The 25,917-nt window shown below is 44.9% G+C and overlaps 1 protein-coding gene across 1 annotated transcript in view; it reads left to right on the forward strand.

Annotated features, from left to right (window-relative positions):
• SLC35A1 (solute carrier family 35 member A1) overlaps positions 1 to 25,917 on the forward strand; it is a 193,410-nt gene that overhangs the window by 149,342 nt on the left and 18,151 nt on the right. Inside the window, exon 6 of the mRNA XM_085611091.1 lies at positions 12,335 to 12,511. Coding sequence (XP_085467217.1) covers positions 12,335 to 12,511 — 177 coding nt within the window. The remainder of the gene's footprint in view (positions 1 to 12,334; positions 12,512 to 25,917) is intronic.

Raw genomic sequence — 25,917 nt, forward strand, 5'->3', positions numbered from 1 at the left:
CCTCACCTCCAACTTATGTAAAGGCCAGACCTAGAGTATCCAAAATGGATCTCATAGGCTTCCATTACTCTGACTAACACATACACCATGCATGTACCACACAGAGCATACCTTCACAACCTAGCCACAGTGTGTTAGAGCTACGAACTGGTAAAGCGAAAAGAAGTGTAACCTTACACAAGTGGGCCAGTATACCAACCCTCCGTTGATAGATTAAAAGGTTTGGTCACAGCTGTGGATCCGCAGCACATAGTACACAGCCATCACCACTCTGTGCTAAACCCTTAACAGGGGGCAGTTGTTCACTCTCTCCAAATGAGGATGCTCCTGCGGTGCCTCTCTAGGTCTTAGGACAGTGTCCTGGACCTTACTAATCCAAAGAGACAGACCTAGGCCTCTTTGGACATGCTGCATTAGTGTTATATTAGGGCCAAAATAACAAACCCAGTAAACCAGATACACGTAATCAGGCACTGAAAGCATGCGAGCACGACTGTACAACTTGCAGGTGACATTCCCATTCCAATAACAATGGTGAAAGTCAACTCAGAAAACACTGAAATTGTGAACCTAAACCGACTATTGCGGGACCTTATTGGGCCCAGATAACTCACACAATATTAAAATAATTAACCTGACAGCAAACCCCAGGTGTGGTCGGACCATTCACGGATCATCTGCAGTCCCCTAAACATGTAACTTGCACTGCACACATGCAGCCAAGCAGAACCTTTACTTATTTGGTGCAGACAATCAAACTAAATTGATAAACCACACTTCAAGACTGTGTAAGTATTTATACTCAAAGACAATGGATGTTATTAACCCAGCACTGCCTTGAAGAGCTTCACCAGAACATAACCAATACACTTGATGAAATGAAAAACAATCAAAGAATCAAAACACTCAATAAATGCTACACCAAAACATTTTATATGCTCAAGAGTATGAGATGACACTTAAAATGATAATGACACAATTCAAACAGAAGCAGCGGCCCATTCAAGAATGTCTGAGGCCAGATAAGATGAAATACAACAACTCTCATCACAACAATGAAAAGATTTTCTAGCCTTCCTTGAATCAAACCATATTAAAGATTTGAGAATCAATAGCAAGCTATCCAAATCTCATCCCCTATCGCTCATTCTGCGTCTCACTAAGAAGTCGACTCAACAGCCACACTAATAAAATATGGTGAATTAATCAAATAGGTCCACAGTGCCTAATATTCTGCAGTATCCCTACCCTTCCACTTCAGTTAAGCAATTCATACATTTGTCCTGAGCATGATGTATATCATCCACACGTCACTTTACAAGGAAAGTGTTCCTGGCTTCTGAAAACAGATGGTAGTTCTACCACACCTCATTAATAAAATACTTAATCCAAGGTCAACTGCGGGCCAACAGTAATCATCCTTACCAGGGTAAAATCCTTTAAACTGAAGTTACAAGACCGCTGTAACATTATATAGGCCAATGGAGCCTTCTCAACAACTGCAATCACTTAGCATTCACACCTCTGCGAGGACCACACTCTGAAGTGCTAAGTGTGAAAGAAGACCTTCTCATCACTCTTGGTGGAGATTACCAAGCAGCTCTAAACTTTCTGGAATTATCAGAAGCCTAAGACACCATAGACCACAGAACCCCCAAAAAAGGTTGAACAAGTGTCATGTGTCTTAGTTAGGCCCGGGGAAAACGGTGCCATTTCATCATGTACACGTTTCCGAAGTTGCCGTCTCTTTCACATGATGACTTTTTACACACATTTGCATGCGTGACAATGCAGGATTCGTTTTACTGAAACTACATTGTTTACAAATGCCACTTATTTTTTTTGCAAAAACATTTTTTATTGCATTACTCAAACACAATTGACATCCACAATGTTCATCTGGCCAGTGGCCGCCATCCGCTTATAAAATCACATCCAAATACAATCTGGGCCACTTCCACCTACCAATGCGCCGTCCCCAAACCCTCCCCTGAAATAATACAGCCCCCCCCCACCCACGTGTCAGTGTGCCGGGACGACTACTACCAGGATAACCTCTCTCAGAAGGAGCCGTATTAAGAGCCATGAGCCACCACAGACAGGCCCCAGGCAAAGAGGAAAAGGAGAGCCCCCGGCCCCCATGAGCCAATCAGCTAGCCTCCCCCACCCCTAAGTACCTGCCTGTTGCTCCAGTGCCGCAGGGCCTCCCTCCCCCGCTGTTCCCCATCCCTGGAGATCAACCATTAGTGCTTCCCACGCCCGAGCCATGTCCAGAGCCTTGTCATCGTTTCGCCTAAGTGCAAGCTGCAGCCTGAACGTGCCCTCGCTACCCGCCCACTTGGTAAATGTCGCTCTCCACCTCGCGACGCTGTACAAATGCCACTTAGTAAGAACATTATCACGACACCTTGAACATCACATAGAAGGCCTTGACACATATTGTGCAGTTGTCGTTATTTGCTTTCATCCATAAGGTGACGCTGCTATCAATAGATCTAAACAATGTCGGCCCGACTAAGGCCTCGGCTTGAGAGGAAGGATGCTTTTTGTTTATAAATAAACAAACATTTCCGGGTTTAGGCAGAGGAGCACTTGCTGTCATTGCGAGGTCACCACACTGAAACCTCAGTCCAGCTGCTTGGTGATCCCTCTGCGAGGAGGGATGACCAGCCTGGGAGACGGCCATCCCATCCCCGCAGAGGGATCAGTAGCAGCTGGACTGAAGTTTCAGCGTGTTGTGACCTTGCAATGACAGCAAGTGCTCCTCTGCCTAAACCCGAAAATGTTTATTTATAACAAAAAGCGTGTGTGTGTGCGCGTGTGTGTGTGTGTGTGTGTGTGTGTGTGTGTGTGTAAGTGTGTAAGAGGTCCCAAACTCCAGCAGATAACTGGAACAGGTACAGACCACCACACACTGAGAGATATGTTTAAAGCAGGTTTATTCTTTCGAGTCAATCGGCATGACGCGTTTCGGCCGCGTTGCCACGGCCTTGATGACCTGACACCTGAAGAGCCAAACAATAGAGAGATAGTGTAATGTTGGCCCCTCCCTCACGTAAGAGCCAATGGAATAGCGGCATACAAAACAACAAACTACAAAGAGGGTGATCATGAAAGAAATACTTATACTGTGCATATTTCCCCAAAAAAAAAAAAAAAATTTCAATGGATGACAATGTCAAAACCAATTGTACCACAGTGGTTACACAGCTAAATACACCCTGATGTAAGTTGTTATGCACGCATTTCCTTTACAGTTGCCCATAAAAAGTACCAAACAATATATCCAATCAAATTGGAAATAATTATCAACATGACGGAGGGATAACCAAAGAAATTACAAAAAACAGACTAATAAATTCAATATAAAAAAATCCCAGCGGAACATCCTCATCAAAATAAACCTTTGAAACCCCATAATTTAAATGCAGCAAATTCGATGTTAACAGTCTGGCATCAGTCCCTTTCTTAATTTGTATTTTTGCTCTTTCGTAAATATAGCTGATAACTACAAAATGACATAAATATACACATGAGAATACACACATAAATACACATTTGCACGTATAATAATAATAAAACCAATTCAGATATATAAAGTGCAAGTGCATTAGTGTAAACATTGCATAGCATATACGATGAGTATCGCAAAGCCTAGTTGATGGTATTAGCCCCATATATAATAATTCAGCTAGATCGGAGATAAAGTGCAAGTGCATCAGTGCAAATATTATTGGGCATATATGGCAAGGGTCGATTTTTTTGCAAGTGCAAAAAAAAGATTAATGTATAAATCAGACCGATATAAAGGAATAATCCTTAAATATTCATATGGCCATATTGCGGATGATGTCAACTAAAAACAACTGTACTGAAGATAAAATGCAAGTGCATCTGTGCAAATAGGCAAAACATGTGCAAATAGCAAAGTAGTATAGCAGCAAAAGCAATTGGGAAACAGGGAAAGGGATATAACCAGACGGAATAATTAGCAAACTGAATAAAATCATCACTTCAACTGGGGTTGCATGATAAAACCCTTATAGCAGCACTTTCTAAGTTGTTCCTACAAACCCAACATAACCACAGGACCAAGGAGAAAAACCTGAATGTACCCCAAAGGGTACAAATAGTTTAAAAAAAGAACGGTGAATCACTAATATGCATTAGACTAATAAAATCAGATCAACAAGAAAAATGCTGTATAAAGTGCAATAAGAGATTGTCATCAAAGCACACAGAGAAAACTATACCTTAGAATGATATTCAAAGGAAAGTATGCATGTCTTTCCCTGTGTTTTTTATATATATATAGCCAGAATTGATGTTTTCAATTACATCCGGAAACTCAAACTAATGAAATTCTACACCATCAAGAGCGGAACTGCAAATAATTCCGCCTATCCTTCTAAACCCAGACAACAAGAAGTTAACACCTTACAAGTTCTGGATGTTCCCGTTCTTTTGGCAGCACAATCTATGTGGCGTGAATCAATTGATGGCAACGACAGCAACTCCCAAGAAACCACATCCACGCAAGAGTTGCTAGTACAAGCCGACATCTGCCAAAGAGGGGCAGGTAGTAGCCCCTACAAACAGAAATCCACATTCATTCCCCAAATGCCAAAAGACGCCATCGATATATTTCACGAAAGAGTGACGGAAGACATCAAGCAGTTATACTACCGGGTCAAACACCAACGACGTAAAAAACACAACAAGGAAGTTGAATACAATGAACTCATCAACAAATTGAGAAGAAACAATGAAGTTATAATCAAACAATCTGACAAGGGTGGCAACACCGTACTTTGGCCCCAAAATGAGTATATTAAGGAGGCGCAACGCCAACTATCCGATTCATCGTGCTATCAACAAACCAGTATCAATGACTACAACAAAGCTAAAGAGTCACTGACCAAATTGCTCCATCAACTTAAACGCGACGGTATGATTTCGGCAGAAGAATTCAAATTTCTCTGGATAGAACATCCAGTTACTCCATCGATTTATTTCATACCGAAAACGCATAAAAACACAAACCCAATTCCTGGACGACCGATCATCTCCGCCATCAATAGTATGAGCGAACATATTTCACAGTACGTGGATTACTTTCTGAAGGATTTAGTCAAAACTTTACCAACATATGTGAAAGACACTGGTGATTTCCTCAACAAAATCAAAGACATACAATGGGAAACTAATATGCGATTTATCACCCTGGACATTGAGTCCCTTTATACTTGCATCCAACATGACATAGGGCTAGCGGCAACCAAACATTTTTTGGACACAAGGGAAGCAGAATATTATGAACATAACAAAATCATAATCAAATGTATCTTGTGGTGTCTCAACAATAATTACTTCATGTTTGGGTCTCAAATGTACAAACAAACAAGAGGCGTAGCAATGGGATCTTGCTTCTCCCCCAGCTATGCCTGCTTAATGGTTGGTTGGTGGGAGGAGCAGATCCTCAAGAAAACTTGGGCTCAACAATATACAGGTCATGTTAAATATTGGCTGAGATACATCGACGACGTTTTTGTCGTTTGGCAGGGCAATGAGGAGGAGGCCACTTCATTTATTGAGAATATCAACAATAATGAAGTAAACCTTAAATTCACTTCCCATACAAATGAAAGAGAAATTGATTTCCTTGATGTCAAACTGTTTATTCATGAGGGCACAATTCACACCACCCTACACAGAAAGGAGACGGCAGGGAACTCGACGCTACATGCGTCAAGCGCCCACCCACGACACCTCATACAAAGTATCCCATTTGGGGAACTCCTTAGGTTAAAAAGAATTTGCAGCACCAAGGAACAACAAGAGAAATGCACCAATGAAGCACTCATAAGATTCAAACAAAGAGGGTATGACACACACACTCTTAAACAAGCAGTCAGTAAGGTCGCCCAGAGATCTAGGAAATCATTGTTGGAAAATAATAACCTTGAAGCTGAGCAAGTATTAGAAACCAACACCCCGAGATTGATCCTTACTTACAACCAGCAGGAACGACAAATCAGGTCCATCATCAAACGCAATTGGCCAATTGTTTTAACTGATGCTGTCATAGCCCCTGACCTCCCCAACAATCCTACCATCACTTATAGGAGAGGGATGTCCATGAGATGCCAGTTGGTCAGAAAAAGTCCGGAATACATAGCCAAAAAATCCACCTGGCTACAACCAAGACAAGGGTTTTATAAATGCTCTTCATGCCGAGCATGTAGATTTGGAGAGACAACCACTAAATACATGACTCCTTTCAGTCCCATTGAGTACAAGATCAAAGGCAATCACAACTGCAAAACCGAATACGCTGTGTATGTCCTGACATGCACCTGCGGCCTCAAATATGTAGGCAGCACAAAATTGCAGGTGCATGTCAGGATTCTACAACATCTACGTGCAATCGTTAACAATGATCCAGCGTACCCGGTTGCCCGACATTTTAAAATAGTCCACGGCAATGACCTTAAATGTCTGAAATACTTTGTGATTGCCGCTGTCCCAAACCTCCCAAGAGGAGGCAACCGGGAAAGACTACTCCGTCAACTTGAATCTAGAATGATAGTTGAACTTGATACCAAACATCCCAATGGGCTCAATAACACTGAAGATCTCCATAATTTTCTATAGTACTGTTCAACATTGTGTTTTTATATGAAGACTTATTGTGGGAATGTTTTATAATAATTCTTTACTTCTTTTTAGGAGTCCCCATAGAGAGTTTTTATAGAGGGTTTTTACAGTGGGTTTTTATATTGTATTTTCTTAGGTCATTTTATATTTCAACATTATGTCATTTCCTTAGCTGCTAATATATGCAACCTCCCCCCTTCCCCGGTTTTTTATCCTCCCCTTTCCCCCTTTTTTTTGCACTATAAACTTTGTGTATATCACAAAGTATTTGCACTATTTGCACATATTCTCCAGCACCTTACCATTTTAGCGCTTTGCACTTTGAAACATCTAATCTAGATGTTATGATAGCCTTCAATGGGTTACATAAATATGCATTTTTGCACAATTTCGGCAGATTATCAAATGGTTGTTTATTGCATTGACTTTCCAGTATGCATGAATTGTTTTTATGGTCTGTTTGAGATACAACATTCATGTTGTTAAACCATTTTAGTCAACATTAAGATGGATTTTTTAGCATTTAAATTTCCAAATGGCAGAGGATTTATCCCAACCTAGCCACATTAACTCAACATTCCATACATTACTGGAATTTTACATGTTTTATATTTCAGGCATTTACGCATCTATTTTTGACAATATATGCAATGTATTTATACATGTGAACAACTTAATTTGTCGATTGGGACTCAAACTACATTTAGGTCTATGATTGTGAACCTGCCAATCGATTGGCAGGCAACCAGCGCTAAATGAAGGTGTTGTTTATGTCTATTATCACGTGACAGAATAGTAAAAAAATGCACTCACACAAAAAAAAGCCACTTGGATATAAAAACTGTTGGCGGACTGCACTTCCGCATGTGAACAAGGATACTTTGTTATCCGAAAAGCGTCGTAAGCTGCAATTTGAATAAAGACCTGATTTTGCCACAAAGAAAACAGGTGTCCGTGACTCTCTCTTCGCTGTCTTGCCGGATGGGAAGCGGGAAGAGCTGGGAAAAGTGTTTTGGATATATATATATATATATATATATATATATATATATATATATATATATATATATATATATATATATTACCTACTGGCGGTCGCCAGTAGGTAGTTATAGTTAGGACCCTGTTTCCATAGGAAAACCGCAACATTCTATTTTGAATAACTTTGGCGCCGGTCGACGAATCCTCGCGAAATTTTCAAAATAGGTGGGGCGCTACGCTTCGTGATGTTACCAACTTCTGTTTCACAATCTTGATAATAACAGGTAAGTATGGCCATACGGGATATAAGGCTGGTGCACTTACACGTTGTTGCCCCAAAATGTCAATTAAGCGCTGGGTCCAGGACCTGTTGAACAGAGGCATCTTATAACACAAAAAAATCCTGAGGTCTAGAAAGGCAAAGAGAAAAGGTGGTATGTAAAGTGAGGAAAAGAAGCCTAATGTACGTGGTAGAAGGGCAAACCCTCGAAGACGTGGTCATTCACTCACCCTGGGTAACAAACCCCATCACATGGGATTTCCATCCCAAAGAAAATCTCAAACTCTCAAGGGGCAACAGGCCCCTCAACGAGAGGTAAGAGCTTAATGCTGTTAGTATTATGTACTGAGAAGTGGAATGAATCCACATATGAACTGGATGTGAGTGGGGGTTGCAGTGCTGGTGAAATAGTAGTGCAAAAAGGAGTGTATTAAAACTAGTGACGGGACGGCCAGGAGAACTCTGTTAGACAACGCCGTACCGATGCTAGATTAAAAGGAGCATCTGCCTCGCTCCACTCCCTTTCTCGTGTCCCGTCACATTGTCGCCGGCAATGTTATTATCAAGATTGTGAAACAGAAGTTGGTAACATCACGAAGATCACACATGGAGTATACTGTCTCACAAAGTGCATTATGGGACTTGAAGTGTGGCCAACTGACGGGCATGTGATTAGGTACACCTGGGACATTGCACTTAATGAGGATACACCTTTGATAAAAGCAAACTGCTGAAAGGCGTCAGGTGCCTCTGTCATGTGACTGCCTGCGCCAATAGCAATAAAGCACCTTTTTCCAGGAACCGGGTCTTGACGCATTTCTTGTTTGGATTGTTATTGCAGAAATCGCTGTCTTCTGTGTTAGTCAAGACCGCCCTGCAGGGTTGGGGGCCTCCGACGACAGCATCCCTTCCTTTGATATATATTCACTTAAAAAAACATAGGTTTCACACATGTTATAGATAAGTGGATATTTCACTCGTAAAAAAACAATGAAATTCCCCCGTTATAGTTAGTTGAGATAACTATAACTCGCGCGCCCGCAATCCTCTGCTCATGACGTCCCATATTACATCACTCATGACATGGTCAGTAGCATCACTCATGACATCACTGATGACATCATCCTTGTGATAGAGTGGCGGTCGCGCGAATTATAGTTATCTCAACTAACTATAACGGGGGAATTTCATTGGTTTTTTACGAGTGAAATATCCACCTAACTATAACGTGTGAAACCTATGGTTTTTTAAGTGAATTTGTATGGTTTTTTAAATGCAAAGTTATGTATGTCTTATTTTTTTTTTCAATAAACTACGTATTAAAATTCTTTTTTTTTTATGTTTTTCACCGTGCGCGCACCCCCGCAATTTTTTTTTCAAAAAAAATGTAAAAAAATGTTCTACCTTCGGGGTCCTTCAGGGACCCCCTGACCAAGGCTAGGGGGTCAGGAACTCTCTACCCTGCCCCCTTTTCAAGTTCGCCACCTTCCTTTTCCACTCTCGCACTGAAAACAAACAAAATGGCGGCCGACACTTCCTGATTTCGACCGATTCGAACGTTGACTGACATGTAACAACCAATCAGAATTACGCTCGCGCACGTAAGGGTGCGCGGCTATAGATATGTATGTGCTTTTAAATGCAATTTTCTCAGGAAATACTGAACAGATTGACTCCATATATGCAAAAGGCACTTCCCTGACCTGAGGACTACCTCTCTGCCAAATTTCAAGTAATTCTGTTCAGCCGTTCGGGCTGTACCTTCGACTAAAGGTCCTATGGAAAAATGCATGGGGAAAATGCGTTTTGGGACCTCCCTTTTTTCTCGGCCCCCGCTTGACGAATCACCCCGAGACTTTTAGGGTAGGAGCTGAGCGGAGCGCCCCATTAGTTTTGAAAATATCGCGAAGATTCGTCAACCGGCGCCAAAGTTATTCAAAATAGAATTTTGAGATTTCCTATGGAAACATGGTCCTAACTATAACTATCTACTGGCGACCGCCAGTAGATTATATATATATATATATATATATATATATATATATATATATAATATTACAGCTCACACTACTTCCGTCAAAAAAAGAAGATGCTGCACTCACGGGTGATTATTTCTGATATTTATTTCAGCAAAAAGTGAGACGCGTTTCGGCTCGTGCCTTTTTCAACCACTATATTATTTGTTGATTTGGCTCCGCCATTTTATTTTACCTTCGCGCATGCGCAATTTGCGCCAACTTCATAAACATAAAAGCGGTCAGCGCACTGTTATCGGCATTGAAATGTAGACGCCATTTATAAATGCAGTTCTTGACACGATTACTTTCACCAAGTGTCAAGAAATTACCATTTAATAATTATCACATTTCTTATCGCTATAATGACCCGTTTGAGCTCTCGTTCTGAATGAGCCTTTTCTCTGTACAACACGGATTGTTTAGTGTTAATAATTCATACATCCTAACAATGTAGCCACTTAGATCAAAGGAGAAAGAATCCATGGATTCCAAGGTAATTCCTTGACACTAATATGTGTATATATATATATATATATATATATATATATAATATATATTTTTTTTTATATGCCTGCATATATACATTGTTTTAGCAAGATGGTGGAACTTTTCATTCTGTTCACTGTTCTTATATTGCTAATGACTTATCTGCTTCTGTCTATTGGTCATTGCAGCACATATATTCTATACAAGAATCACAATCGTTCAATTAATATTGAAAACGCCCCTCTGTCTTTTCCTTGTATACTTCTCTGAGAGAAACAGCATGAGCGTCTGAGCGAAAGGGTTCTAGATCTGTTACCACAATCCCTGTTGGACTCAGGTGTATCATGTTCTGTGGATGTTAAAACCATTTTCTTCCTGTCTCGGTCTAGGGAGCATATGGTGGCACTGTGAGCTAGCTGATCTCTAATATGACATATCCTGCGGGGGGGGGGGAGTGGGGGGGGTGGAATAAGTCTGGCACCATCCCTACTGGCAAGTGGGAAGTACATGACACAAGAGGATGTGGATCTAGAATATAATATAGGAACAGATTGAAGCATAAGAGAGCATGCACATTCTCAGAGACGTGCATTTAGCATATTTCAGGGGTTGACCATTGCTCTTCAATATATATTCATGAGGCTACTGACTGACATTTTTGCACAAAACCAGCTACAAGTTACAACGTATACAGACAACCTCACATACACCTCAGACTGACTTACAACCAAGAGTCAAAACAACATCAAAGATTCCTTGAACAGTATCTGTCCTTGGATGAGGGAATGGTTCTTTTGCTTGAATCAGAATACTAGACCTCTGGTGCCATGTTTGCACCAACCTACCCAAGAACCTCACTGACTAACTACAATTAGCACAGGATCCGACGTGTGCAAATATAGCCTGCTAATGAAAAAGAATTCATATGAGAAATGGTAGCGAGGCATAACCCTAGGAGTTCAAAGTTACACCCCCCCCTAGGAATTAGTGCACAACATAGCTACCAAATCTTCAAGAAACCTTCAGTAACATAATTTCTGAAGAGAACTTGGAGCTGAGAAAAGAGAATGTGAGAACCACTGAGTATGTCTGGATAGCAAGAATGTTGATGCCTGGATTCCACAATGTACTGTAGCTATTCTACATATGGGTATTCTTTCAAATTACGGTGAAACTTTTATAGTCAATGGGCACACAACTTTTACCCTACCAGAAGCTGTTGTAATTATACTGAAGATAGCATTAATCATACTAACCCTCCCTTAGTTTCAGATGGCACCCCGGATAAAAACATAAATATGCACAATTGCTCATACAACCAATTACTCTTTGGTGGCCACTAGATGACAAGTAAGGTGATACAGAAGATTCAGATAGATAAATATTCCTTGAAGGAATTTCACTAGTGATAATCCAACATCAGTTCTAATGTACAAAAAATAAGCTCTAAATTGAAAACACGTTTCTGATGCAAGTGTAATATGATCCCTCCTCATGAAAGATTTTATTGTACCAAACAGGATGGCGCGATTATCCAACCAATTTTAAAAAATCCATGAACAAAGAGCCATTCATAATGTTTTGATGAGCGACAGAAATAAGTTCAAGCAGAACCTAGGGTGATAGTTGTTTCTTAGCACAAGAAAAGCTATGTATCTTTCTGTCTCATGACCGTTTTACTCCTGTAACCTTTGTGGGCCAACGGCTATGGCTCGGGATGATAGCACAAGAATCCAGGTTGTCTGATAAAACTGTTCTCTTTTCTGCCCTGGGCAACATTGATGGGCAGCAGTAGCTCTTGCTCCAGGTCATCATGCAAGTCTTGCCCACTGTGAATTATTGCTATGTCGCTGTTACCACATTATTTTGTTTATTTATGCCAACCTAACTGCAATGTTTTCTTTTCTTTAAGGGGTGTATTTTGAAAAAGTTCTGAAAAGTTCTGAAACCTCGTTGTGGGTGAGAAACATTCAGATGTACTTATCTGGCATAGTGGTTACTTTAGCAGGCGTCGTCATGTCGGATGGCCCTCAGGTTATGGAAAAAGGATTTTTCTATGGCTATACACCCTTTGTTGGGTTTGTTATTTGTAAGTATATTTTAAGGTTTTGGCCCTTCCATAGTGCTGTGAAAACTGATAATGTCATTGTTTTTCACTGAGCTAATAACTCCCAAGCACAATTGGTGGTGGTAGCCATATTCAGGTTGATGCTTATTCCTGTACATTTTAGTAGCATTCAAGGCCCGCAAGGTTACCCATTCCGACTGAGCCCTAGTCTCCCTTTAGGTCAGAGTCAATGTGCTCTTAATAGTTGAGATTTGATTGCCAGAGTCTTTACACCCTGCAGCTGATAGTCACTAATATCTTATTTTATCTAGTATCATTAAATGGCAGCGGCTACAGAACAAATGTGTTTAGTGTCTATGAAGGCCTGTGTTGGTAATGTCAGTAAATGCCACTACCCCCAGTGACATGGTCAATAGTTCATTTAGGTGTCCTTAAATGGTATTACCTACAGTGCCAGTCCCCATGGGTCAAGGAGTCAGGTCCACAACACTTATGATTGCCAGCGTCTTGAGTGCTCCAAAGTACCAATGTACAATTGTTACATTTTTAGATTCCACAAGTGGCATGAACACCTTGAGTATCCTTGAACACCTGTGTCTCCAGAGCGTTCTCTGATATTCTCAGCACTGCTTTGACCTCTAGGGTGCTAATAAGGAAGATATATGTACTCCAAACCATTGTGTTGTGATGCATGTTCCCATAGATCCTGGTTAGATCTCAAATGGATTCAACCCAGCTGTTCTGATCTAGACCTCCTTACTCTTTTTGAAATTATACATAAGTGAGGTGGGAGTGCAAGAAAGAAGCATAGACCGCGGAAATTGAGAGAAGGCGGGGACCAAAGCACATTGGTAATTGAAAATCTGAGATAGGGTATGCCAGGATGAGACATTTTGCCCTTGAGATGAGATGACAAAATACCCACAGCTGCAAATGCAGTCCTGCTCTCTTTTATCACAGTTGTAGCTTCATCCATATAAATGGAAGCACAAGCACTGTACTGTCTTCAGAAAGGAAAGACTGGATAGCATACATCTATGTGTGATAGAAATCCTGTGTTTTTCCCAGTAGCTATCTACACTTCTAACAGTGATAGGAAAAGACTGCAAACAAATCTTTCTGGATGTTCGTAGAGACTGGACCAGCCACAGCTGGCTGCTTTCAGGATGCCTCCATATGTTTTGTTTAGTAGTGTGGCCTCCTTCACAGAGTGTGCTTGTAAACCAGGCTAAGAGTCAGGAGGAGAATAGTGTTCCTTTTATTGGCAAAGCTTTACGGATACTAGGGTGCCCAGAGGATTTATTGTTTAATGCAAAATAGCAAAGACTCTGTAGGTACAGAATGCCATCTTCGTCTGAATTCTATAAAGACCCTATCCAGAGCTATTGAGGTTCCTAATTTTCAAGCTCCTGAACCCGACATTCTAGTCGATAAAAATGTCTAGCCAAGATTAAAATAATGTCTAGCTATCTGATGAATGTGTAACCATTGCTTTCACAAATGTCTCTGTCAAAATGTGTCGGGGAACATTTATGATTGATTCATTTTATGTACAAATAATGAGTATAAGCAAACATTGTGATATGAACACTGGTGATATTTGTTTTTCAGCACAAAAAGAGAAGTAGTTTGAGAAATGCAAAGTAGGTTTTCTTGCCAGATCAGGACAAATGAGGAGAATCAGTGGAAAAACACAGTGGATGGGTTAAGACAAAAAGGCTTTTCTCCACTGAGATAGATTTTGCTCCTGTTGCTTCGCTTCACTGCCCATAGCCCGGTTGAGAAATCAATGTGGTCCACCTAGGAAAGATTAAATCACATTAATCAAGGTGTCAATCTCACGCACTGCAGGTTCTTCCAGTGACAGCTGGCATCTACTGGGGTGGGGGGGGGCAAATTATCATAAATAAATCAACCTTACCAAAACGTGAGAACCTCGCTCCGGACCTCTTCTTTGCAGGAACTGGATGCTGGAACGCCCTTGACCAATCCTGGTGCTGCTCACATGCAACCTGGGTTCTTCCGAAAGGCGCAAATTAGCTTTCAGAACCTCATTTGTAAGGTGTTCTATCTGAGCTTCAAGACACACAACTCAAGCAATTGCCTGTCATTGAACATATGTTGTGGCTTCGTCTCTGCTTCCAGAACCCCCAATGTAATCTTTATTTAATAAACTTGTTACACTCTTATAATATAGCACATCCTTGTCATTTCTACACAGATGTTTGATATTATCAAGCATATCCTTGATGGAGATCCCTTCCATCTCTATATTTTTGATGATGTGTTGCAAGTATCAAGGCGATGCTAGCATTAGGGACTCCATTTGAGGCAAGTGCATGCCATTCTCCCTCATTGCTTCTTCCTCATCCCTGTGTTCTAAATAAGATGAAGAGGGGAAGATCTAGAAGGGAATAAACAGTTCTTGTCTTTTTGGTTTCATTTTGTCATCTTTTAAAGTAATTATGACGGGAAGACTCCCTCAAGTGTTTCATCAAGAACTCTTTACGTGGGCTACCACTTGCGTGCAAGCTCTCAGGAGGAATAGATACTATGCTGACACTCCATGTTAAGCATTATATTTTTCCTGTGATGCCATTCCAGTGACATGATGCAGCCATTCAAAACTATATACTGTATATACACACACATTTGGGGATGTATATGTGTATATATATATATATATATATATATATATATATATATATATATATATATCCATCAAATGCAAACAACATTCAGAGGCCTATTTCTGAGACGAAGCGTTTAATCCACAGGTGACAGCACAAGTTTTCATATCCCCTATGCGTTTCGGCGTGAGCCTTGTTCACGGGAGGAAACGCCATAACAACAAAGTGCGTCGTGCGTGCCAATTTAAATTAAAAGTCACATGACCATAAGTAAAAACTGCATTTCCCTAAATGCAAGGTAATGTCCAGTTCGTTGTTTTATCTGGCTTCACAATGGAACTTTTACTCTGCTTTGTGCTCTATTTTCAAGTTTTTCCAATTACATGTACTGATCGTAAAGGGGTTGATGTATTCGGCCTATATATAGATATGTATATACATAAATACACACACACACACACACCTATATGTGTGAGTCCTATGTTCATAGATCTTTCACAGTCCACAGTGCATACTTTTAGTGCGTGTGCTGATAAAACTACAGCTGTCCAAAACTAGTTTGCCAAGAACATTCAAAAACAGTGCAGGAAATTCCACATATTGGGGGGTGTTAATCATATTCTGTACTGGGATTTGAGGGCATCTCAAGCCTGGAGAGCAACATCCTGCTTCTTTGCTTGTTTCTGCTTTCTTCGAACCCCTCCCTTGCACAGCCCTCTGTGGCTTGGAGAGTAGTACAGATGACAGGTAGCCACCAATGTCTCAGACTTCTTGGTCTGCATGCCCCTCTCAGATTGATTCTCGGGTCCGTTAATTGTAGCTAGCGCTATGCCCCCCAGTATTGGAGCAGGCGCTCAGGAGTTCACACAAATGGGTGTTCACCACTTTAGATAGCGTCATGAATGACCAAGGGGTTGCGCGCAACCCCTTGTATGTGACCGTTCCATTCATCCCAATGGAGGACAGTTAGCTATGTCACAGCAAAATTGCCTCATACAGCAGGAACCCTTTGTTACAAGACAGTGTATGGGGCTCCCAGTGAGTGAAGCAGCACCAGAACCTTGAACACAGATGTCCTGTCTGTCATGCCTTTTGCTCTTCCCATACATGATTACACACGTGCAGTTCATAGTGTCATGTTCTACTTTGAATGGCCTTCATCTTTTGTTTCCATGTGCCGATTGTGTCCTTCTCCATTCCTTTTTTTTTTTTTATATTTAAATTTTTTATTAAAAAGTATCATGACACAGATATCCTTCATCACAAATGAGAACGTCACCAAAGAAAAAAAAGGGCAAATACAGGCATCTAACCACAACTTTCATTATCTACATAATCTGTATCATAACTCTTATTTGAACGATTTTACCCCTGAGACCCCTCCCTAAACCCCACCCAACCCACCCTTGAGGGCTGAGGACTGGAGATATACATAGAAGAAATCAATTGAACCGTAAACCAATTATCTCAATAAATTCATATCTACAAAACACACAATATATACAATATACACAATATATATACATTACTATCATACTTCATTAATTTCAAGAATCATTAATTTGCACGATCCAGCCAGTTAATCAAAGGTGCCCAAATCAATTCCCCATTTCTGCGGGCCCTTGGGCTTCTTTCTGAAAACCAAAAGCTCCCACTTCCCAACATTTATAAATTTACTAAACCACTTATATTCTGAAGGAGGGGATGGATCTAGCCAAGCAGTTGCTAAACATAATCTAAGTATAGCCATAGAAACAAAAAATAACTTTTGCTCGGGCAGCGTCATATCCACATCGATTACCCCTAATATAACTGCCTGAGATGAAAGTTGGAGCGTACGGTGAAACAATATCTCTAACCATCGTTTAACTTTGTTTAACAAAGAAGTTAAATTAGGACAAGAAGAGAACATATGAATAATATCAACCGCCAGCTCACCTCATCTTGGACAGTTAATTCCCATAGTCCCGCCCCATTGATGTATGCGCTGTGGGGTTATGTACAAATTATGCCAGGTTTTAAAGCATTGGACCTGGAGATTTGCAGATAAGGTGGAAATATGGCTAAGCCGTAATGACTTTTCACAGACCTCCTGACCAGCATGCAATCCTATATACCATCGGCGAAAGTGTTTATCTAAGTCATCTTTCCTTCTTTCGTTGATCAATTTATAAATTGAGGATATAGTGGAATGTCCACCTTTGATAGCCTCAAGTAACGAAAAAGAAGTCCAACTAACCGTCTTCCAGGAAAGAAAATCCCGGATCTGTAGAAACTTAAAAAAATGTTGGTTATTTAAATTGAATTTCTGTTTTAGATATTCAAAAGTCCTGACCCCATCATCCGATACTAAGTCCCCCTAGCTTTTTAACACCATGGGCCCTCCATTCTCTAAAATATCCATCAGCAAAGATTTGAGGAAAAAGAATATTTCCGTTGACTGGAGTATATATATGTATTCTACCTATATTAAATAATTTCCGGATAGAGGTCCAGACTTTGAAAGCAGCTAATAGACCTTTAAACCTCACACGTTTAAAGTATGCAAAATCTATGTGCTTAAATAAAACCCCTGACACTTCTTCTCCATAAACAAGTTTGTAAATTGAATTCTCCCGGTCCTCAAAATCAGGACAGTCTAGCAACACAGAGATATGTCTCAAGGTGATTGCCCAATAATAGATCTGAAAATTAGGCACAGACCAGCCACCCCTTTCTCTTGATAGCGTCATAAATTTAAAAGCTCGTCTGGGTCTTCTCCCTGCCCAAAGAAACCATGAGACAATACGTTCTATTTTTTTAAACCAAGTTAAATCGAACAAAACTGGGATAGCTCTGAGGAGATACAATATCTTTGGTAGAAAAAGCATCTTTACAACATTGCATCTCCCCATGAGTGTTAGGTGAAGATTATTCATCCTACGAGCATCTTTTTCAATCTTACACAACATAGGATTGAGATTAATCTCCACGATTACTTCTGGATTTGAATTTATTACAATTCCAAGATATTTTGCAGTCTCAGTAACCCTAGAGTCCACCAATACGATCTTACCATTGCAAATAATTTGGGTTTTAGATTCATTAAGATGATAGCCAGACAATTTGCCAAACTGAGATGTCAATTTTTAAATTTCCAACAAAGCCAGTTCAGGCAAATCTGTTAAAATAGCAAGATCGTCTGTATAGCCCAATATTTTAGTTTCACCACCCTTCGATCTCACTGGACTGATCAAATTATTCAAAAGACATTTTTTAATTAAAGGATCTATATAAATGGCAAATAATAAAGGAGAGCAGGGACAACCCTGTCGAGTACCTCTTGAAATATTGATAGTTCCCGACTGGGTCCCCATAATGGAGATTTGCGCTGTGGGCTGTCTATACATAATTTGTATTGCAGTAATAAATCCTTCTCCAAAACCATAGTGTCTCAAAACTGCCCATAAAAAGGGCCAGGAGACCCTATCAAACGCCTCCTCCGCGTCCAGCAGAATTAAGGCCATAGGGTCCCCTGCAACCCTAGTGTAATCAAATAATGTAATTGTGCGACGAATATGATTGATTGTTTCCCGTCCTGGGACAAAGCCATGTTGATGAACAGAAACTAACGATTTGATCACACCAGAAAATCTCCTAGCGAGCACCTTTGCATATATTTTAACATCACTGTTAATAAGCGTGATTGGGCGGTATGATCCCATGTCCGTTGGATTTTTATCTTTCTTTAAGAATGTAATAATTGAGGAGGAGCCTAGCGCGCAACCAAGATGGCCGCGTAGGTGCGAGGCTCCCGAGGACCTCCGCGACCTCCTGAATGAATCCTGGCGATATCCTGTCCTTGTTGAGGGGACTGTGTCGGGGAACCAGAGCTGAGGCGCCACCCGTTTTTTGGGCTCGAATTGGACCCCGAACACCGGTGGGAGCATCGATCGAAGGTTGCGGCCTTCTCCTCGCCGGCCCCCCGGATTGGAGTGGTGGGGCGATCCGGGGACAAAGTGAATAACAGCGGCGAGCGGGGCTGGGCGACTCGCGTACCCCGCACTTTCACTTTCGCTTTTGCGCCCTCCTTGCTTCAAGCGGGGTCGGGCTGCGGAGCGGGGTGCGGTGGTGTGGTCTTGTCCAGGTGCCCGGCTGACCCGCCGGCGGTGGGTTGACCCGCGGCCCGGTGGTCGCCCCCGCCCCCCCCCTGACACCCGTGATTTGGTGTGGCGGCCCGTTTGGAGATCTTGGCACGACGGTGGAAGGGCCAGCATGTCCACCAAACAAGATGGCGACCGGGCGAAGATGAAGACAACTCGCCGTGGCACGGCGCACCAGGCCAATAGTATGGATCGCTACACGCTCCAGAAGGGTTCTCCGGAGACATCGCGGACATCCCCGGTGGGCCCGACGGAGGCACCTGCCCATCCGGTGGATCCGACCCTCCGGGACGTCATGGGCGCCATCGCGGAGATGAAGGCCTCAGTGGACCAGCGTTTCGATACCTTGGCGCAAAAAATTGACTCGGTCCTGGTGGATGTGGGCCTTGTGAGGGCAGACTTGTCAAAAACAAACGACCGAGTCGACTCCCTGGCCCACACCACAACGAGCCTCACGACGGACGTGGTGGCCCTCCAGAAGGAGGTGCGCCGGCTTGGCCAGGTGAGCGCCCTGATGGACCGGCGGCTAGAGGATTCCGAGGGTCGGGCCCGGAGGAATAATGTCCGTATTATTGGTGTGCCGGAGGGCCGAGAGGCGGAGGCGGCGGACCTCTTCGTGGAAGAATTGATCCTGACCCATCTCCAGCCCCGGGGGCTGAGTAAGCTTTTTGCGGTGGAGCGTGCCCACCGGGTCCCCGGGGGCCGCCCTAAGACCGGTGCCCCGCCGCGGCCTCTTATTGCCCGGATTTTTAATTTTCGGGACAGAGATGCCATCCTCCAGACCTCCAGGCAACAGGGACCGGTCAGGCTGGACAACATGGATGTACACTTCTACCCAGACTTTACTCCGGCGGTCCAGAAGCAGCGACAGAGCTTTCTTGGTATTAAACGTCGCCTAAGGGGACCTAAACCTCAAGTACTCGATGCTCTTTCCGGCTAAGCTGAGGGTGGAGGTGGATGGCCGTACGCACTTCTTCGACCGGCCCGAGGCGGCTGGGGACTGGTTAGACACTTTGCCTGGAGATCGGAGCGGGGGGGGCGCGGCTGGCGAGGAGGGCCCGCCGGATCAGAATTGAGGGGTGTTGTATAGGCCTTGCTCTGGATGTTGTTCCTTTACCATATATTGCTTTCGTATGTTCCCCTCCCATGGAGGTCGGGTAGGGTCTGCTGGGGGCTTCCCTCCTCCTCTGGGGGACTAGTTAGTATTTAGCTATGGGGCGACAGGCACACTGCACTTTGGGGGGGCTGTCTGGGCTCATGCAGGGGTGCAGGGAGGGGGGAGTTCTGTTGGGACCGGGGGGTGGGGGGGGTGTGTTGTTTGTTAGCACCGCAAGGCAAACCCGCAACTGTTTTGTCGTTTTTAAGATGCTCGGTGGGGGACGACCGATTGTTTCGACGTATGATGGGGGGTAGGGATTTGACTGTGTTGTCATGGAATGTTAACGGCCTGGGGGATAGGATTAAGCGTGGTGTGGTCCTGCAGTATTTAAAACGTATTTCACCAGATGTTGTCTTCCTGCAGGAGACGCACCTTATAGGTAACACCTTTCATGCCATGAATCGGCGGGGATACCGTTTGGCGGCCCACTCCGGCTTCACTTCGGGCTCGCGGGGGGTGGGTATTATGGTCAAGAACTCGCTCCCGTTGGAGATTGACGAGGTGCGCCATGATGAGAGGGGACGCTACACTGTTCTGGTGGGACGAATGGAGGGTAGAGTGTTTATCTTTATATCAGTGTACGTCCCGCCTGGGTTACAAGCCACTACATTTGCGGACCTGGGGCGCCTCCTTCTGGACCTTCCGAGTGGCCTGTTGGTGGTTGGAGGGGACTTTAATGCGGTTGCCTCTGGGTCTATGGATCGCCATCCCCCTAGGGACCTCCCCCGGGCACAGGCATGGCTGCCCGGCCTTTTAGACACGCTGGGCCTGGTGGACTGCTGGCGCTTAAAGCATCCTGGATTGCAACAGTACACCTTCCACTCGGGGGCCCATGGTAGCCTCTCGCGGCTTGATTACATCCTTGTCCCGGCGGCCCAGGCAGGGAGGGTGGGGGAGGTGCGCCATTTGGCACGGGGTATCTCAGACCACTCCCCATTGTTGTTGCATTTCGATGTCTTCCCGAGGGGGGATGGCAGGGTGGCTCCGATTAATGCATGGTATTTGCGCGACCCCACCATTCGTGCCGACTTGATCAAATCCTTGCAGCGCTATTTCGATGAGAATGTGGGGTCGGTCCCGTCTGCCATCTCCCTGTGGGAGGCTTTCAAGGTGGTTCTTAGAGGGGAGGCTCTCTCCTTTATTTCCAATGCCCGGCGGCGCGAGCGGGAGGAGGTGACCCGGGTTGAGGCCGAGATTGCAGAACTGGAGGGTGACCTGGGGAGCGGGGTAACAGACGCCAAGTTGCATGTTTTGCATTTAAAGCAGGCGGCCTATCGGGCCCTCGTCACGGAGGCGGCCAGGGGCCTCGGTAGAGAGCAGCAGGGGCGATTGTATGATGTGGGTGACAAGGCTGGCAAATTGATTGCGTGGTTGGATAAGAGGGAGAGAGCGAGCCGCGTGGTGCCTTTGATTGAGAGCGTGGATGGTGTGTGTGTCACCGAGCCGGAAGCCATTGTCTCCTGCTTCGCGGACTATTTCCGCGAAGTCTACTCCCCGGTTTCTCCCTGCTCGGAGGAAGATTCCCATGCCTTGCTTCGGGACATCGCACTGCCCTCCCTTACGGTGGAGGACAGGGATTCGCTGGACGCCCCGCCCACCTCGGACGAAATTGCCTCGGCTATTCGCTCGGTTGCATCCGGCAAGGCCATGGGCCCCAATGGTATTCCCATTGAGCTATACAAACTACGCCCGGATGTGTTGGCGCCCCACCTGCGCGCGATGTTCCTTGCGGCCCACTCGCGGGGCTCCCTCCCGCCGGACCAGCGTCTGGCTACAATTGTGGTGATCCATAAGGAGGGGAAGCCCCGTGAACGGGTCACATCCTATAGGCCGATCTCGCTTTTGAACGCGGAGCCCAAAATCCTCGCCAAGGTGTTGGCCAACCGGTTGGTTGGTGTGGTGGGCGATTTGGTCCACCAAGACCAATCGGGCTTTATACCACACCGCAACACGGCACTTAATCTGCGGCGCTTACACGGGGTGCTCGCGCGTGTCCCATTTGTGCGGGAGCCGGCCATCTTGGCGTCCTTGGACGCCACCATGGCGTTTGATACGCTCGAATGGCCATATATCTGGGCGATGCTGGCGAAGTTTGGTGTCGGCCCGGGTTTCGTCAGCTGGGTCAAATTGCTATATTCGGGCCCGTTGGCGCAAGTGGTGGTGAATGGGCGAGTATCGGCCCCATTCGCGCTGGGGCGGGGCACGCGACAGGGTTGTCCCCTGTCGCCTCTCCTGTTCGCCCTGGCCATGGAGCCCCTGGCGGAGTGGCTGCGGTGGCACCCTTCTATCCGTGGTTTCCGCTGGACCCCCGAGCATGAGGACCGCGTGTCCCTCTATGCTGACGATATCCTTTTGTATCTCGCCTCCCCGCGCAAATCACTGATCGTCCTGGTTGATGTTTTGCGCTCCTTCGGTCCCAACTCAGGCCTGGTCATCAACTGGGCGAAATCCTGTGTCTATGTGCTTTCCGGGGAGGCTCCGGTCCTGCCACGGGACTGTCCGATCCAGATTGCCTCCCAGGGTTTCCGGTACCTGGGTATATATATCACTCTTGACCCGGAGGCCCGCTATGAGCGGAACTTGCTGCCCCCCCTCCAGCGTTTGAAGGAGGACGTGGTGCGCTGGCGGCGTCTGCCGCTCTCGCCGCTCGGCCGAGCGGCCTTATTTAAGATGATGTCCCTGCCGCGCTTCCTCTACGCCCTCCAGAATACCATGGACTTGGTCCCGGCACGCTACTTTCGTGAGGTGGAGGGCCTCCAGCAGCGCCTGTTCTGGGACGGGAGGCCGCGTATTGCTCTGGCTAAATTGACGCTCCCGTGGTACGATGGAGGGGTCGCCCTCCCGGACATTAAACGGTATTACTGGGCCTCCCAACTAGCTGCAATTAATCATGGCCTTTACGGACCCGCCTTGAACCCGGCATTTGAGATGGACAGGATGCTCCTGCCCGGTGGCGACTATAATCGAGCGCTCTACTCTGGCGCGCCCGACTCCCGTCTGACGGGACCGACGCGTGTCATGGTGCGTGTCTGGCACGCGGCTAATGCAGCTATGGGGTGGAAGGACCGTTTGACCCGAGCGTCTCCGCTGTATGCATCTGAGAGGTTGGGCTCCCTGTGGACGTCGAAGGGCTTCGAGAAGTGGGACACGATCGGAATCAGCACGGTGGGAGATCTCTGGACGAGGGGGGGATTCAAAACTTTTGAGACGCTGCAGGCGGAGTTTCAGCTGCAGGGCAGTGAGTACTTTCGGTACCTACAGGTCCGCCATGCGCTGGGCTCCGTCTTCCCGGATGTTGCATCCATTCCGGAGTCTTCCCCCCTGGAGGACAGAGTGCTAGATGGCCATGTTCCGGACAGCACGATCTCCCTCATATACAAAAAATTGATCAACGATAGATCGTGCCTGCTGACTAGTCTCCGCGAGGCTTGGGTTGCCGACGGGCTGGAGCTGGACGACGAGGATTGGATTTCCGCGGTGGCCTCTCCGAAAGAGGTGGCCATCCCGGCTCGCCTTCGTTTCGTCCAGCTCAAGATCCTTCACCGGGTCTACGTGACGGGGCCAAGGCTTCTACGTATGGGTTTTGCCGGTGATGGAATGTGTAAGCGTGGCTGTGGTGCGTTGGCGACTTTCATGCATATACTGTGGGAGTGCCCGAGGGTGGAGCGATTCTTGCGTGGTGTGCATGAGGTTCTACGAGTGGTTACGCGTGTCGCGCTGCTGCCTGAAGCGAGGAGATGCTTGCTGAATGTCTGGGAACCTAATGACTATTCGGTCCCGCAGACGCGGTGGGTGACTCTGGGATACATGATAGCTAAGCGTGATATTGCTCAATTGTGGGGATCCCAGAGGCCCCCTGCGGTGTCGGCCTGGAAAGAGCATATGGATTGGTGTATGTTTCGTGAAAAGGTGGTGTATGTGGCGAGGGGTAAGCCTGGGGCGTGGATGAAACTCTGGGGCCCCTGGAACGCCTACCGCGGGGGTATTTGTGAGCCGCCACTACTACCGGCTGCCTCGCCTGCTCCGTCTCCCTAGATGGCCCCCCTCCCTCGGCCGCGGGCGCGTGGTCCCCCAGTCCCTGATTCACTCCCGTCCCCCTCTTCAGAGTTTTGCTGCTGTTTGGATCCCCCACTTATGGAGCACGTGTTGTCACTTTGGATCGCGGGTTGCCTTGCGGTTGTGGTTTGTTGATGTTGTTTTGTTTTAAGAAAATGGAACCGTACTGTGGGCATGGAGCTATGAGGCCTGCACCATAGATTACCCCTGTTTTCCTACGGTGCACCGCTGAGAGACTTTTTGCTGTATGTATGTAATATGCTTTTGATGCTCTAGCGGCCGGCCGTGTGGTTGTAGGCCCATACCTGTAACTTTTATAAACTGTAATAAACGGTTTCAAAAAAAAAAAAAAAAAAAAAAAAGAATGTAATAATTCGGGCCGTTTGCCAGGATTCAGGGGAAGATTCCCCCTTCTGCACTATCTTAAATAAAGCCAACATAACAGGAATAAGTTGAAGACGGAATATTTTATAGAATTCTCCTGGCAGATAGTCTGGGCCAACAGCTTTCCCCCCCGGCAGAGAATCTATAGCTTGTAAGAGCTCTTCCATATTTATCTCAGCCTCTAATACATCACGTTCTTCCGGAGGTAGTGTATTAACACCTACCTCCCGCAAATACTCTTGTATTTCCACCTGATGCATATCATTATTGTTAATATCTTCACTACACAGATGTTGATAAAACTTTTGGAAAGCAAGCAAAATGTCCCCATCCCCGGACACTAAACCAACATCTGGATCTTGGATATTTTTAATACGCGTCACTATTTCTCTCTCTTTGATTCTTGAGGCTAACAGATGCCCTGCTCGCTCACTATTTTCAAACATTTTGGATTTCCAGATTAAAAATTTGCTGGCTGCCTTAGCCTGAGAAAGTTCAGTTATAGCTGATTTCGCTAAAATAATCCGAGTTTGAGCAGAATCACTATCTCCGCCCGTCCGTATCTGAATAACCAGCTTCTGCTCTGCTTCTGCCAGTGCTGTATATAGTCGTTGCAGTTCGGCCTTTTCTTTCCTTTGAGATTCCCAACCAAACCGTGTTGTTTCACCCCTTACCCCTGCCTTTAATGTATCCCAGACATTCTGAATACCTGTACTATCGATATTTTCTTCTAAAAACCTAGTGATCCATAAAGACATATTATCAATATATTCTGTATCCTTAAGCAGGGCACGGTTAAACGTCCAGATGTTAGTTTGAGTTCTACAGATCAATGTGTTTATTTCAAGCAAGAGCGGATTATGATCCGACATTACTCGCGGAAATCTAATAATACCAGAACCCTGAAGTAAAACGGGTGAAACAAAGAAATAATCCAACCGTGAGCATATTCTATGAGGTGCAGAAAAATATGTAAAGCCGGGATCATCCGGATTGAAGAAGGCCCATACATCCGTTAAACCATGCAAATCTATTAAGTGTTGTAGAGCGCGGTAT

The sequence above is a fragment of the Triturus cristatus genome, chromosome 6 (assembly GCF_964204655.1).
Source record: "Triturus cristatus chromosome 6, aTriCri1.1, whole genome shotgun sequence".
Classification (NCBI taxonomy): domain Eukaryota; kingdom Metazoa; phylum Chordata; class Amphibia; order Caudata; family Salamandridae; genus Triturus; species Triturus cristatus.